Below are 17,422 nucleotides of genomic sequence, written 5' to 3' on the forward strand. Positions count from 1 at the left end.
GTATGTCCACATACAGCAAAGTCACATTCCAGCTATTGTGCGTTACTGCACCCTCTGCTGTCTAAACAATGCATTATAGCTATGAAACAGATTACGCAGCCTGATAAATTGCAATTCATTTATTTCATCGATTTGAAGTCAAATCTGTATCGCGATTTATCACACGCCTACTACACATATTCTGAACCTTTTATTACTTATCACTACAAAACAGTCTAACTTATACATGACCCCATTCCCCCACCCCAATTAAATATTCCTTTAGTAATATTGTATCAGCTCCTGCATATTCCTAGGTGTGTGCCTGCAGTTGTCTTTAATTCTGATCATAGGTCAGGGTTCAATCTGGAAATTACCACTGTAAAAAGCTCATTTGATAATCCTGCAACCATATGGATAGGATGTTTTTCAAAAACTTGTAATAGTGTCTCATTACTTGTGGGGAAAGCTGAGTTGTATGTAATGATTTTATACAATTTCTTAGCTCAGTTTCATGAAGGGTGCCAATATTTCTGTAGTTGACTGTATGCTTTCATGCTTTTTTATAAACAAACGTTGCAATATTTTATACAGACCCTTGGGTTAAGTTCTTTCAGGAAATGTATACATTAGAAATTTTTATACAGTGTAAAAGACTTAAATTATATACCTTGGGAATTCGTTCATTATAGGCTTCCATGCTTTAGGATCCTGACTGTTGAACCAAGAAAAAGTCTGCTCCAGTAACTGCAAAAACAAATGTATAAATAAATAAATAAATAAATAAATAAATAAATGCTTATTGGAAAACTAATTACTGACCAAATTACAACCCCGATTCCAAAAAAGTTGGGACAAAGTACAAATTGTAAATAAAAATGGAATGCAATAATTTACACATCTCAAAAACTGATATTGTATTCACAATAGAACATAGACAACATATCAAATGTTGAAAGTGAGACATTTTGAAATTTCATGCCAAATATTGGCTCATTTGAAATTTCATGACAGCAACACATCTCAAAAAAGTTGGGACAGGGGCAATAAGAGGCTGGAAAAGTTAAAGGTACAAAAAAGGAACAGCTGGAGGACCAAATTGCAACTCATTAGGTCAATTGGCAATAGGTCATTAACATGACTGGGTATAAAAAAAGCATCTTGGAGTGGCAGCGGCTCTCAGAAGTAAAGATGGGAAGAGGATCGCCAATCCCCCTAATTCTGCACCGACAAATAGTGGAGCAATATCAGAAAGGAGTTCGACAGTGTGAAATTGCAAAGAGTTTGAACATATCATCATCTACAGTGCATAATATCATCAAAAGATTCAGAGAATCTGGAAGAATCTCTGTGCGTAAGGGTCAAGGCCGGAAAACCATACTGGGTGCCCGTGATCTTCGGGCCCTTAGATGGCACTGCATCACATACAGGCATGCTTCTGTACTGGAAATCACAAAATGGGCTCAGGAATATTTCCAGAGAACATTATCTGTGAACACAATTCACCGTGCCGTCCGCCGTTGCCAGCTAAAACTCTATAGTTCAAAGAAGAAGCCGTATCTAAACATGATCCAGAAGCTCAGACGTCTTCTCTGGGCCAAGGCTCATTTAAAATGGACTGTGGCGAAGTGGAAAACTGTTCTGTGGTCAGACGAATCAAAATTTGAAGTTCTTTATGGAAATCAGGGACGCCGTGTCATTCGGACTAAAGAGGAGAAGGACGACCCAAGTTATCATCAGTGCTCAGTTCAGAAGCCTGCATCTCTGATGGTATGGGGTTGCATTAGTGTGTGTGGCATGGGCAGCTTACACATCTGGAAAGACACCATCAATGCTGAAAGGTATATCCAGGTTCTAGAGCAACATATGCTCCCATCCAGACGACGTCTCTTTCAGGGAAGACCTTGCATTTTCCAACATGACAATGCCAAACCACATACTGCATCAATTACAGCATCATGGCTGCGTAGAAGAAGGGTCCGGGTACTGAACTGGCCAGCCTGCAGTCCAGATCTTTCACCCATAGAAAACATTTGGCGCATCATAAAACGGAAGATACGACAAAAAAGACCTAAGACAGTTGAGCAACTAGAATCCTACATTAGACAAGAATGGGTTAACATTCCTATCCCTAAACTTGAGCAACTTGTCTCCTCAGTCCCCAGACGTTTACAGACTGTTGCAAAGAGAAAAGGGGATGTCTCACAGTGGGAAACATGGCCTTGTCCCAACTTTTTTGAGATGTGTTGTTGTCATTAAATTTAAAATCACCTAATTTTTCTCTTTAAATGAAACATTTTCTCAGTTTAAACATTTAATGTCATCTATGTTCTATTCTGAATAAAATATGGAATTTTGAAACTTTGACATCATTGCATTCCGTTTTTATTTACAATTTGTACTTTGTCCCAACTTTTTTGGAATCGGGGTTGTATTTGATGGTGATTAGTCATAACTAATTTGCACAAGATTTTATCTCAAAGAGGTTGAAGTTAATTTGATTTGAATAAATATTTGCATAATTTGGATTACTTTTATATATAAAGCTCTAGCTTGGGTGGTGGGTCTCCGTTCCTCTGGAAGTGATTCTTCTTGCTGTAGCTGCTTAACTAGTACAGTCACCACATCTTCATGAAATGATTTCTGTTCAGATAAAATATCAGCATTTAAACACACTAAATAAAATTGGCAAAACTACATGTAGCTTATTAGCTCAGTTTTATGGACTCACCAGTGAAGTATACAAGCCTTCTTCAAGCTTCCTCCTCACAGCATTAAGATCACAAACCACCTTCCTATTCTTCACACCATCGTCAGAACAGGCTTCACACTGGTTCAGATATCACAGTTAGCATGTGTAGACAATTCAGCTAAGCAAGCTATTCGTTCACATGCCTTTAAGGCAGGGTTTCCAAAACCTTTTGAGCAAACAATCCCCAAAGCCCTGGGTGCAGCAAAGCCTATGGCAGTGGTTCTTAACCAGTGTTGGGCACGTTACTTTCAAAAAGTAATTAGTTATAGTTACTTTTCCCAAAAAGTAACTGAGTTAGTAACGGAGTTACTTTGTCATAAAAGTAACTAATTACCAGGGAAAGTAATTATTCCGTTACATTTTGTTCCCCCTCAAAAAAATCAAATTCAATTAGTGTAATCATAATAAAAGTGAATGTTAAATGTGTTTAATGACTGAAATGGACACTTAACAGAACCAATTAGTAACGTTATCTACACTATATTAATATTTTTGTGGGACAATGTGAGATAAGACATCTATCAAATGTAATATATTTTTGTAGTTATTAAAATTATGTTACTAATTACTGGCCACTGACGAGGACAAACGCTTTGTTCCTCGACATAATGTGCATTGCACGTAAACACTCTTGCCTTTTATTTCAAGTAATGAAAAGTCCTGGCTGTATTTCCAATGTGAAAGCGCAGTGCTGGGCTGACCGCTCGCCATCGCTGGGTCTTCTGATTGAAAGAGCGCGCAGTAGTGCAGTAGGCGTGGCCTACCTACGCATGTTGTCCAAATCTACTCTGATTGGCTTACTGTGCCGTTGTCTCGCGTCTCCCCGCCCCACACTAAAGCAGAGGAAAGAAAGGCTGAACGAGCAGCGTGCCAGATGAGAACAGCTTTAATAAAGTAACGCATAGTATTTTATTGTAAGTAACGGGAACGGCGTTATAACGATGTAAAAAGTAATTAGTTAGATTACTCGTTACTAAAAAAAAGTAACGCCGTTATTCCCATCACTGTTCTTAACTGGTCTGGCCTTGGGACTAGGGTTGGGCGGTATCCAAATTTTGATACCTTTAAACTGTCCGTGTTTTCCCGGGGTATACGGTATTACCGAGAAAAAAATAATATTTTGTTTCGGCCTACTGCGTAACGTGCGCCTATACCGGCGGACCTTGTCCAGACCTGCGCCTATGCCTCAAATGTACTATTTAAAAGCAGCATAGCGAATTGTGTGCATTGTGGTATGGATTAAGCAGCAAAGCGAATTTTGTGCATTGATGAATGGATTAAGAGATATTTCAAAGCATCACGCAACTCTTCCTTCATCTTGAAAATAGCATTCAACTGTCGTTTACACATGTCTGCGTTGAAACGCCATTTGCAGCACTATTTCACCTACTCCATCAAAAAAAAGTACACGATGAGCAGGATCATACCCTTTCAAGCATGGGAAATTAAAAAAAAAAGAATCAACCAACACCCCGTTTAGACTGCGCGACAAACCATATTCTTCAGCGCAAATGAGGCGAACCTAATTCAAATGCGTGATAGCTGCACAAGACAAAATCGTATGGGCCCACGTCATGCCATGGCGGGGAAATTAATAATCAAATGGCCTTACCTTGCTTAAAACGTTGTCTTGATCACATAACTCCTTACAATTATTCCACTTAAATCCATACGGTTTAACACACCCAACAAAGATAGCAAGCGCATTGCTAATTCCCACCAGAAACCTAACGGTTTACGCTACGATGTTTTCTTCCGTTTCTTCAGTAGATGACATTTCAAACGTTTATTACCCACATCCCAAATGTCATACGTTATATTATTTTACCTTGTTGTTACTCATGTAACCTACTCAAAACACTCAGATTGGAGGTGTTCCCCTCTCGGGCCGTGACCGTCTTCTTACATACTTTACACACAGCTTCATCTGTGTTTGCTGGCTCTCCCTTTTCGTTTGGTTTGAAACCAAAATACTGCCACACTGCCGATGTTATTTATTTATTTTTTTTGCCACTAACTCGTTATCTTGACTTGCCATCTTTCAACCGCGGTCTCAGTCTCTTGCGAAGCTCTCTGTCAGACTCCAAATGTCACGCAGGGTTGCCATGGTAACGACAAACAACCCTGCACGCGATGAGAACTTCTTGAGGAAATTGATAGAATTAGTGAAAATACGATCACACAGTTATTCGGGATGATCTTCAATTTATTATTTTATATTATGACCTCATGTACTCCATATTTATTTAGATATTATATATTTTTTTTTTAAATGACGGTAATGAGACCGATACCGTTGGTACTTTTGGATACCTCGGGATACCTTCTTACCGTAATACCGCCCAACCCTACTTGGGACCCACAATTCCCTATGGTCATTAGGTCGCGACCCACTTTTTTTTTTTTTTTAAACGTTCAAGACAACTTATTTTCTCAAATATTACTGCACATATGATACTACATTGGCATTTGTATTAAAATATTCAAATCATTGGCAAAATACTCAAACATTTCATCCGTTTAGATTTGACATCACACTATATGAACTGGATGTGAACACTGCAAATATGAGGCGGGCCTACCTCCTTTTACAATGACCAGTGTTACAATGAAAAGACCAGAACAGGCTCTTTTAACAATTCAGCAAATTAGGCCCAGGCTGTTTTAGAATCATTGAGAGAACTGGGGAAAATATTACTGCACGTGATATTACATTGGCATTTGTATTAAAATATTTATTGGCAAGATACTCGTGAGCAATTCCAGCGTTATGGACGTGACACTTGAACTCAAAATGGCAACAAATGACCCAGTGCATGTTTTATTGTCTCCCAGTATTTAAACAGGTGTTGCATATTTTAAGGCTGTACCATACTGGAGAAGTGATAGAACAAGAACAATTCCCATAGTACATCTAGGGCATGCCAGAAAACGCCAATAAAAGATGCGTTATGGATGTGACAGAAAAAGTATCACTTTTCTTGGGTGACTGTACATTTTTATCAAACTCTGTGAAATCGTAAACCTAATGTCGAAATGGAGATATCCGTTTGATAGCGGGGTCCAAGGTGAATATTAAAAAATCTTTGTTTAAAATATTTTGTATTTCATGCAGAGTTTCAGAAGGAAAAGTCAGCGTTATGGATGTGACGAAATTCCGTTATGGATGTGACGCGTCTGAAATAGACATGGCATATGTTTAGAAAAATCAGCAATTTAACCACCATAACCCTTTGAAAAACTCTAACGCTACGTTCACACTGCAAGGCTTAATGCTCAATTCCGATTTTTTTGTGAGGTCGTTCACATTAACAAATATATGCGACTTGTATGTGATCCTCAGTATGAACGAAAAGCGACCTAAAAGTGTTCCGCATGCGCACTGCAGGATACGACGACGTCACACGCAGTGAGCATGGCCAGTGTTTACGGAAGTAAAACCGCCCGGTTGCGGTATGACCCATCCAATCTAGCTTGAATAGCTGCATCCCCCCAAATGGAAATCAGCTCCCTAACCTCTGCGTCCTTCCATTGAGAAGATTCAGAACCTTCACAGCCCGGAGCGTCCCTCGCATTGATGTCATGCGCCATGTTGTTGTAACTTTGAGAGACCCGCCGCCTACTTCAGCGCAGAATAGTGACGTTTGTGGCTTGTTGATGACGTGTAAGTCGGATGAATGCGACCTGGCGGTTCAGACTGAAGTCGCATATGAAAAGAGCGGATAGGAATCGGAATTAGGACCACATATCCAAATGGCCTGGGTCGGATTTGAAAAAAATCGGATCTGTGTCGTTCATATTGTCAATAAAAGATCGGATACAGGTCACATATGGGCGAAAAGATCGGATTTGAGTCGCTTCAGCCTGCAGTGTGAACGTAGCCTAAATATCAGCTAAAACTATCAAAGTTCTTAAATAATATTTAGGATGGCTATTGTTTTGCTGTTTTGTGGATTTTAGCATACATTTCTGTGGCTTGTGGCAATAATATAGAATTGTACATGATCAAAGTTGATTTTAGCTTGGGGTTTACATTATAAGAAAGAAAGACTGACAGTGACATATTAGGTTGGTTACAAATTGGTTCAACTTATTCACATCTGTAAAATACAGGCCTAGGTGAGATCTCTGGGAGTGGTTTTGATGTATTACATGTTGCTTTATTTTTGCATGGTGAGGTTGATATTTACATGGAATTGCCCTCAAACATTTCATCCATTTAGATTTGACATCTGTATGAACTGGATGTGAGCACAGCAAATGATATGAGGTGGGCCCGCCTCCTTTTACAAAGACCAGAACAGGCTGTCTTAACAATGAGCAAATTAGGCCTAGGCTGTTTTAGGATCATTAATGAGAGAACTGGGGATGCTTTTTAGATCTGATCAGAGACTCAAAATCGGGCACTGTGGTAGACCGAGCTACACGTAGGGGTGGGCGATATGTATCGTCTGCGATGTCATCGTGAATGTTGTTTTGACGATGTGTAATTTTGCATTATCGAGTTTTTTTAATTGAGCCGCCAAAAATCAATACAGAGCGGAGCAGACTCGGCGCCAGACACGGACTGACGGACGGGCCTTGAATTGCTTTTGGGGGGGGGGGGGGGGGCACACATTTTATACGCCAAGCCAGGGCAACACAACTGTTTCTAGCAACCCAGGAGAGCAGCACAGACGTGACGAGTTAAATATTCTAAGAAACCTATAAAGCAACCAAAACAACTTTCCAAAATGTATCAAACATTGCTCAGCATATTAAAAGTTTTTTTTTTTTTTTTTTTTTGCTCCGCTGGCCTCACAACGCACAAAGCTGATTTCGGGTATCTACCGGAAGATGTCGTGATATGATCCTGTCCAGCAATAAAATGTGATTGGCTGAGACAGCTGCTGATTTACCCAGATACCATCTGAAGAAAAAATGCGATTGGTCGGTTGGTTCATTCCATGACATTAACCCAAGAAATATTAGTCCACGTTTATAGCAATGATCCAGAAATTATTACTAGTGTTTCTGTACTCACAGATAATAATGAATGAACCGATCAACCGATTTCGAATAGTTTCAATACATTTTAAATTGAGCACATTTTTCTTTATTATTGTTATACTGAAAAACTTTGACTTGTAGTTTACGGGTTTTTTTTTTTTTTTTAGGGGAAAAAAAACAAAAACAAAGAAGCAGCTGTGACGGGCTCCTATCAGGCCAAGTGCTGTCACTCGCCGGCCACTTTCAGGCATCTTTTTCGGATTAGTGAGACCAGACCCTCTGAACATGAATGGGGAGATATCAATACTGGACTCTGTGAAAACTAACGGTGGCGAAGAGCATATGATTGAAATCGCCATGAAAAGCTGATTATACTTGAGTGTTAGGTTGGTTCTCATGACTCAGAAAAAGCTTTAAAATCCACTTTTCTCGTGGATTATTTTGACACTGCGCAGGCGCAGTACTTCTATAACGGCAGGAAAGGGACGGCGGAGCACGAAGCTGCAAGATGATTGGAAAGCTGTTGGTTCAGATCGACATATGATTGGTTGTTGGCAGCGGAACAGGCGGGATATTTGCAGACCCGTACTGCCGTCAGAGACGGTTGATTAGAATGTTTGCTGCCGTTACGAACTGTCAATTGAATTATTCATTTTTATTCATTTAAAGTTGTTTAAGAAAATAAATATGGCTTTTCCTTAAATACTTGTGTCACTGCAATGATTCTTTTAGTCATTGTAATTATTGTAATCTTTAAGCAAGCGTTTTTTTTTTTTAAATACAGTATCGTCAAAATATCGTTATCGTTAAAATCCTAAAAAATATCGAGATATTATTTTTTGCCCATATCGCCCACCCCTAGCTACACGTAGGTCATGTTCAGTGTCCAACCTGTTTCTTTGCTTGGACTTGAGCTGGACCAGAGTGGAGAATCCACTTTCACAGAGATAACTAGTGGTGAAGGGCAGTAAGATTTGAATTGCACGGATAGCCAAGGAGGAATACTCAGCCGTGACACTGCACCAGAAGTGAGAGAGGCTTAGTTCTCCGAATTTCTTTTTCAGTGTCTGGTCGCATGAAAGCTCAATCAACTGATTCTCTTCATCACATGGCAACGCAATGCTTTCGAGGTTGATTCCAAAGGGATTGCGCACCCACCCACTGTTCATCTTCACTCGATGTCTCTGGGAAGTAATCATGAAACTGCGTTTGCAGTTTCCCGAGGTGCGCCGTAACGCTGCTCTTCAGGGCATTTTTGTCCGCGACAGTGTCCAGCTTAAGTATTTCATGATGGGCGTCGGGAAACGTCCAGCCTGTCTTTGGACGTTGTTTTCCCACAGCGCGATCTTAAACGCATTCGGTTTATCGGACTGCTCAAACTTATTATGCCCCTTCCCTTGCAAAGATAAGTTCAGTGTGTTTAGGTCCTCGAACACATCAACAAGATGGGCAATGCAGGCCAGCCAGATCTTACTGTCAAACAGCTCCGTGTAAAGCGAGTTAGGCCGAATCCCATTTCACCCCTTGGACCAACCCCTTGGCCCTTCCCCTCCATTTTGCACGTTCACGTGAAGGGGTAGGGGTATCCCAATCCCAGTTAACGCGGAGGGGTAGGGCTTCTGTACCCCTCCAAACGGAGATTTTCCTGGAGCTGACTCCGAACGAAGGGGTTTGAGTGATTTCCCACAATGCCATGCGGATTTCAGCGAGATTTCATGCGGATTTCAGAAAGATGGCGGTTCCCGCGGCGAAAGATTGTCATAAATGTATTTTCTCCATTATTTACGTGTTTTAAGTTGTTATCCAGAGGAAACACGCCGCTTGATTCGCTTTCGAGCTGAGAATGAGCAGCGATTTCTGAAATCCAAGCTGCTGCTAAAAAGCTTTGGGAGTGAGTATTGTTTTCGGTTGCTTGACTGCGTACGTTTTGTTCTGTTATTCTCGCTTTTATTGTTTACATGAGCGTTCTGACACCTCATTCTGTCGGATGTGGTGCACGAAGCGCCAAAGATATCCCATTCAGTGGTGTTAGTTAACAAATCACACCCTGCCAGCAGAGATTTCTGGTTCTGACTGTAGCGGCTGGTCGCAGCCAATGACGCATTTGGTTGCGTTTTGCTAACGTAAACGCTGACGGAGGTACGCGATGACGTATGCGATCGTTGAAGGGCTATCCCAATACGTAGGGGTTGAATTTCAAGCCCTATCCCTTGTAGCTCAGTTTCAAGGGGAAGGGCCAAGGGGAAGGGGGAGGGGGAGAAATTAGAATTGGGATTGGGCCTTAGTCTCTGAGAAGAAAGCCGCTATTTCTTCTTTCAGTTGGTAAAACCGAGTCAAAATTTTTCCTCTTGACAGCTAGCGAACTTCTGAGTGATATAACAACTGCAAGTGCTCTGCGCCCTGGTCTTTAAAGAGAGTTTTGAAACACCGGCACTGCGTTTAATGTGATTCACCACTTGTATAACATCTTTTAATGTGCAATCAAGCACTAGCACCATGTCTTTTGCAGCTAAAGCCTCCCAATGGAGAAAGCAATGGTTCCAGGTTGCATTCGGTGCCCTCTCAAGAATTCTTTTCACCACTCCCGAATGCCTGCCAGTCATGCAGGCAGCACCATCAGTTGTACAGTAATCCCAACGCAATTGTCCCAGCTCAGGCCCACAGAACCCAAGTACAAATCCACAGAGTTGAAAATCTCGTATGCCATTGTAGTGGTAGGCAGATCTCTACTACAGAGAAACTGTTCTTGCACATCTCCCTCCCAAACGTGCCTCACATATACAAGTAAAATCGCATGGTTGGCTATATCCGTGGACTCGTCCATCTGTCAGGCATAATGAGTGCTTGCCTGGATACGGGTCATAGTCTGTTGCTTTATGTCCTCTGACACGTCTTCAATACGCTTACATATTGTACCATTCGAGAGCGGTATTGTCTTCAACTTATCTGCTGTGGCTTGGTTTACCACCTCTCTGACCGTATCAATAGCTGCAGGCAGCGCTCGAAACTAACGGTGTCCCGATGTCCCGGGGACCATAAAAAATGTCATCGGGACACAAAATTATCATATCTGGGACAATCCCGGGACAATGGAAAAAATAGATCTAGAAAAAAAAGTTCTACATTAATATTATTTACAAAGCCGTAACACATACGTAGACATTCACCTAATTTGTCAATTTTAATTTTAAAACGTTAACAGCGAAAAATACATAGTAGCTACACTTTCGATGCACCTGCATCCGTAGGCTACAGAGCAGCGCATTCTGTTCTCGAATCTTCGGCCGGAGTCCGCATTATATGGACTTGGAATGGAATTGCTACCGCACACGCTGCGCCGACTCTTGCCAGAACAAAAATGCTGAAGTGGTTGAAGCGGACCGACCGCTGGGAAGAAACTGAAAGCCCAGACATAACGTCTCCGGGACCTTCAGGATCCAAAGTGTCATCGCCTGGTCTGCAGGCAACGCTAGCAACTGAATGAACTTAATGAACACTGTTAGACACGTTATAAAATACAACAGGAATGATGTGGATGATATTGACAGAAGATACCGTTCAACAGAATAAGTGAGTTTTCTTGGCGTCTTTCTAGTTCAGAAAGTTTAATCAGTCAGCAGCACAACTAGGCTCGGACCTGCTGGCACTATGCTGATGTTGCTAACATTTGCACCCGGCAGCGAAAGTTCATAAAATGGATAACGGAAAGTTCATAAAATGGATAACGGAAAGTTCATAAAAATGGATAACGGTAATGGTGAAAATTATAAGTTGGCCTTATAAGTGCCAGTGATGGGAATAACGGCGTTCGAAATAAACGGCGTTACTAACGGCGTTACTTTTTTTAGTAACGAGTAATCTAACTAATTACTTTTTACATCGTTATAACGCCGTTCCCGTTACTTACAATAAAATACTATGCGTTACTTTATTAAAGCTGTTCTCATCTGGCACGCTGCTCGTTCAGCCTTTCTTTCCACTGCTTTAGTGTGGGGCGGGGAGACACGAGACAACGGCATAGTCAGCCAATCAGAGTAGATTTGGACAACATACGTAGGTAGGCCACGCCTACTGCGCACACTTTCAATCGGAAGAGCCAGCGATGGCGAGCGGTCAGCCCAGCACTGCGCTTTCACACTGGAAATACAGCCAGGACTTTTCATTACTTGAAATAAAAGGCAAGAGTGTCTACGTGCAATGCACATTATGTCGAGGAACAAAGTGTTTGTCCTCGTCAGTGGCCAGTAATTAGTAACATAATTTTAATAACTACAAAAATATATTACATTTGATAGATGTCTTATCTCACATTGTCCCACAAAAATATTAATATAGTGTAGATAACGTTACTAATTGGTTCTGTTAAGTGTCCATTTCAGTCATTAAACACATTTAACATTCACTTTTATTATGATTACACTAATTGAATTTGATTTTTTTTTTGAGGGGGAACAAAATGTAACGGAATAATTACTTTCCCTGGTAATTAGTTACTTTTATGACAAAGTAACTCCGTTACTAACTCAGTTACTTTTTGGGAAAAGTAACTAGTAACTATAACTAATTACTTTTTGAAAGTAACGTGCCCAACACTGATAAGTGCCAACAGATATTCAAGGTATAAGTAGATGAAATGAACATAAAAGGGGTCTTATTTTCAACTAAAGTGTACTGCAGATGTAGGGAGTTGAAACATTTTCTGAATGAGCTAGTTGGCCCCTTTAAATAAACGGGTATCTATTCATACAGTGAGATCGCCAAAGTTTAATAAACTGAAAATGCAATAACTGTAATTTTGAAGTAGATGATTTATAGGACATGTGTCACTTGTGTCTTGTGACTTATTGTAAAAATGATATAAAGGGTTCAAAATCGCATAGTTACAAATATAATAGTAACTTCATATGATAATATTAACCACTGGTTATTTCAGAGAGGAAAAAAATTGGGACACTATTGCTTTCATTCGGGACAATACAACACAGAATTCGGGACCACTGGGGGACACAAAGAAAAAAAGTTAATTTCGAGCCCTGGCTGCAGGTAAGATGAGGTTCTCCATGTTGTGGGGCTTTTTGGTCTTTGCTATGCGGTGGGCAATGTAGTACGATGCACGGAGTGCCTGTACCTGTGTGGAGCATGCTGAAGTTAGACGCATTTGCGAAGTCCTTAATTCCTGGCATCGCCTCTCAAAATATTCGACTGGTCTGTCTTCGACAGTTGAGTGTTTTGTCTCCAAGTGACGTCTCAGTTTCGAGGGTCTCATGCTCTCATGTGCCAGCAATTCACTGCACACCACACATTTGGGTTTCTGGATGCCTTTGTCCTCAACATAGCTAAATCCATATTTCAAATACTCGGGGTCGTATTTTCGTTTCGCCATGACAGCTCGCTAACGTTTTACCACTCAAATGATTGATACATGTCACAAAATATTCTATTTCCATGGCAACAACAGGCATGGGTCTGACATCAAAATAAAGGTCAACTAGTAGTCCTAGGTGGCCTATCTCTGTGGCCAACGTTAAGTGGTTGCATGAAAAGAATGCGTTTATTTATTTAAAAATTTTTTTTGACACCATCCCTCCGCGACCCAGTTTTGGGTCGGGACCCACCAGTTAAGAAACACTGGCCTATGGTACAGAGCACTGCTGTTCATACACTCATCTGATTCATTTATGGACATCTGCAGGATTAAATGGGACACCCACTATCAGAGCCAAAACCCTCCACGTAATTGTGAATTATGAGCTGCATCTCAAATTGAAAACTCTTTCGACCGATACGCAATATTTGAAGGCCACATTAACTGTAATAGTAAGCACTGGTACTCAATAATGGTCTAAATCATAGGTGGCCAACCCGCGGCTCGTGAGCCGCATGCGGCTCTTTGCCTGGTGTCATGCGGCTCTCACCTTCACGTCCAAGTTGGTGTTCGTTTGTGGTTTTATGTGCGTTTTCGCTTCACTGCAGTTAATTACGGTTATTTTATTAAAGGTGCTTCGCTTGGTTTCATTACGGTATTTTCACATCATGACAAATGCGCAGGTGCGTGAGATGATATGCTAAATTCCCCTACAAGTAGCGCTTCTGCTGCTGTGTGTGTACATTTGAGTATGTGAATGTGTGCTGATGTGAATTCAGATACACTACAGGCCAAAAGTTTGAACATACCTTCTCATTGAAGTAGCGGGTGACCGTTTGTGATGCTAACTGCATGTGTGAGTATTGTATTATCCCTGCTGCTGAGGCTTGGGATACGCGCTGGGCGCGCAAGCCTGAGTAGTGGGTGAATGCTCATTCAGTTTTGATGCCTTGAGTGAGAGTAGAGTATACTGTAAGGCCCAATCCCAATTCTAATTTCTACCCCTACCCCTCCGCCTTCCCCTTGGCCCTTCCCCTTGAAACTGAGCTACAAGGGATAGGGCTTGAAATTCAACCCTTACGTATTGGGATAGCCCTTCAACGATCGCATACGTCATCGCGTACCTCCGTCAGCGTTTACGTTAGCAAAACGCGACCAAATGCGTCATTGGCTGCGACCAGCCGCTACAGTCAGAGCCAGAAATCTCTGCTGGCAGGGTGTGATTTGTTAACTAACACCACTGAATGGGATATCTTTGGCGCTTCGTGCACCACATCCGACAGAATGAGGTGTCAGAACACTCATGTAAACAATAAAAGCGAGAACAACAGAACAAAACGTACGCAGTCAAGCAACCGAAAACAATACTCACTCCCAAAGCTTTTTAGCAGCAGCTTGGATTTCAGAAATCGCTGCTCATTCTCAGCTCGAAAGCGAATCAAGCGGCGTTTCCCCTCTGGATAACAACTTAAAACACGTAAATAATGGAGAAAATACATTTATGACAATCTTTCGCCGCGGGAACCGCCATCTTTCTGAAATCCGCATGAAATCTCGCTGAAATCCGCATGGCATTGTGGGAAATCACTCAAACCCCTTCGTTCGGAGTCAGCTCCAGGAAAATCTCCGTTTGGAGGGGTACAGAAGCCCTACCCCTTCCCCTACCCCTCCGCGTTAACTGGGATTGGGATACCCCTACCCCTTCACGTGAACACGCAAAATGGAGGGGAAGGGCCAAGGGGTTGGTCCAAGGGGTGAAATGGGATTCGGCCTAAGTGTAAATAGTCATGAGAACACAGAACACATTGAATGAGAAGGTGTGTCCAAACTTTTGGCATGTAGTGTATATACATTATGTATTTGTTCATTTGTTTTCCAGTTTTCAATTTGTGTGTGGGCGCGCGCGCGTGTGTTGTTCTTTCAAAAATTTGAGCATTGTATTATATTTTATCTATATTTGCACTTGCACTGATCACTGGTCCCAGTGCCTATGGAGCTTGTACTGTTTGAGGAAATTAAATTAGCACTTTGTAATTTCCATTTTCCGACTGACTGTATTTATTTGAATACTTATTTATTTGAATGCAGGTCTTGTGCAGGTCATGCAATTGAGAATTCAAGCTGAATCAAAATGGCTTTTGCATTTTCGATGTTAAACAGGTAACTCCAAAATGCACTAGAATACAGGAAATTGCATCTAAGAAATCCAAAATTTTTCGGGGGAGGCCCCCCCCCAATGGGGGGAATCCCCACATGTAAACAATGTCTGCCTTTGTGCCCCACCTACAATTTTCTTCACCAGTCGCCACTGTTGAAAATGACTGGCCTGTGGTCTTGATACTGCAGTAAATGTATCATTATCATGTTGGTGTGGGGCATTGGTTAAGTTGGAGTGTGACATCAATGTGGCTGTGTGTGTGTGTGTGTGTCCGTGCGCGCAGAAGGAAGGGTAATATTTGCGTGCCCATGTTCATGTGCTGATGTGGCTCTTTGCCGTAACACAGTAAGAATTGTGGCTCTTGGGCTCCGACTGGTTGGCCACCCCTGGTCTAAATTTTAGACCATTATTGAGTACCAGTGCTTACTATTACAGTGTACATGTGTACATGTTTGCACTTTGAGGCATAACACTAGTCTGTTTAGTGGCAGTAAATGGACGGTGAAATTTGTCCATTGGTATTGCTGAATTTGTATGGTCTTTGATGTTTCCAATATTACATCTAAAATAAATTAATAAAACAAGAGGAGATTGTGACTTTTACAACCCCATTTGTAAACCTAGCCCCTACTTTGGAACCCCTGCCTAAGACATGAAAAAGAAAATTTATATAATTAAATAAAAAGACATTTAATAATTAAAATAAATTATAAAAAAGGGGGGGATGGGAGGGGGGGGAGAAGGCAAATATATATTGTGCACCTTACCTCCGAGCATTTCCAGAGGTGACAGGTGGTCAGGGAGCTCATCAAGCCATTCATGAGCTTTTCTAGACCATTGCGCAGTACACTCTGCACCACCTCCTGCCAGCCACTAGGGAAAGTTTTACTGCAGGCTGCGCAGGAGAACACCAGACTTTTCCCCCGCAATCTCTTCAAAATCTCATGCAAGTCATCTGGATGGGGAAGAGAAGAAGATGGATGACAAATATTTCACCATAAAAAAGAAAAATGTTGAAACACGGCGAACAAGTTTTCTACATAATTTTAATATTCAAATATCTTTAAGAGTAAATGAACAGATATATGGTTAACTGCGAAAAGGGGAAGAAAGGGATTGGGGATGGGGTTTTTAATGAGGCATAATCAAGTACAATTGTTCCATTGCTCATGTACAGACAAAATCACATTATTTGCGCGTTTAGGGACGCTTTAATGTCAGGTGGTGTTTGTCCTGAAACACAAGTTACAACGTGAGAGACAAAACGCAACGCGAGAGACAAAATGGATCGATTTTTAGTACCTAAAGCTACAGGGAGTGAGGAGACGGCCAAGCAAAAAAACAGAGCCTCCAGGATGTTGCGATTTGCAACTTCAGCGCAAATTCAACCAATCCCCGCGAATTCAGGGCGGTGCTGCAATTATATCCAATCACCGCAACTTTCCCGCAAATTTGACCAATCGTTGGCGTCGTCTTGAGGTGACATCGACAAACTACCTTCCGCCTTACTTCCGGATGTCTATGTTCAAGAGAAGCAGCATGCGCCGGCAGTGTTGCCAGATTGGCGGTTTCAAGTGCATTTTGGCGGGTTTTGAATACATTTTGGACTGGAAAACGTCAGCAGTATCTGGCAACATTGCATGACGTGCGAGTCAGTGTTTCTGTAGGCTTAAATTCTGTTACTGAAAGTGTGTTCTGTTTACAGTGAAGGACTGTGTGCACTTTATTTATTTTTTTTACTTAATACAAGAAATTAATGGATGCCAACATTTTTGCCAAAATGGTATTTTATTTTCCATTGTTTAGGCAGCTTCAGCATCATACTGTGAGATTCTGTTCAAATTGTTTTTTTCTTCTATGAAGCCTGAGCCAATTATTTTATTAGTTTATAATTATTGTTTAATTTAGTCTTCAGGAGAGACTGCCTGCACACAGTACTAGTATTAATAGTTTTTTTTCCTTACATGAAAGCTGAGGCATTTATATTATATTTTAAGGTAACTTCATGTGCTGTGAGGTTCTCTGCACTTTAACTTTTGAACCAACAGGTGCATTTGGATAAGTAAAGCCTATTTTTCTGCATTTTTGTAGTCCTGGTAATCTTTTATATTGGTAAAGTTGTTTATAGGACCATTTCTCAGTGTCTGTGTTATTTTAATCAATAGTTTTTCAGTAATAA

At 41.2% G+C, this 17,422-nt stretch overlaps 1 protein-coding gene across 1 annotated transcript in view; it reads right to left on the reverse strand.

Annotated features, from left to right (window-relative positions):
- The window catches only part of kmt2ba (lysine (K)-specific methyltransferase 2Ba), a 145,014-nt gene that overhangs the window by 35,163 nt on the left and 92,429 nt on the right, over positions 1 to 17,422 (reverse strand). Inside the window, exons 17-20 of the mRNA XM_060904919.1 lie at positions 16,011 to 16,198; positions 2,711 to 2,809; positions 2,512 to 2,622; positions 650 to 726 (exon numbers count right to left, since the gene is read on the reverse strand). Of these exons, the coding sequence (XP_060760902.1) occupies positions 650 to 726; positions 2,512 to 2,622; positions 2,711 to 2,809; positions 16,011 to 16,198 (475 nt within the window). The remainder of the gene's footprint in view (positions 1 to 649; positions 727 to 2,511; positions 2,623 to 2,710; positions 2,810 to 16,010; positions 16,199 to 17,422) is intronic.

The sequence above is a fragment of the Neoarius graeffei genome, chromosome 22 (assembly GCF_027579695.1).
Source record: "Neoarius graeffei isolate fNeoGra1 chromosome 22, fNeoGra1.pri, whole genome shotgun sequence".
Classification (NCBI taxonomy): domain Eukaryota; kingdom Metazoa; phylum Chordata; class Actinopteri; order Siluriformes; family Ariidae; genus Neoarius; species Neoarius graeffei.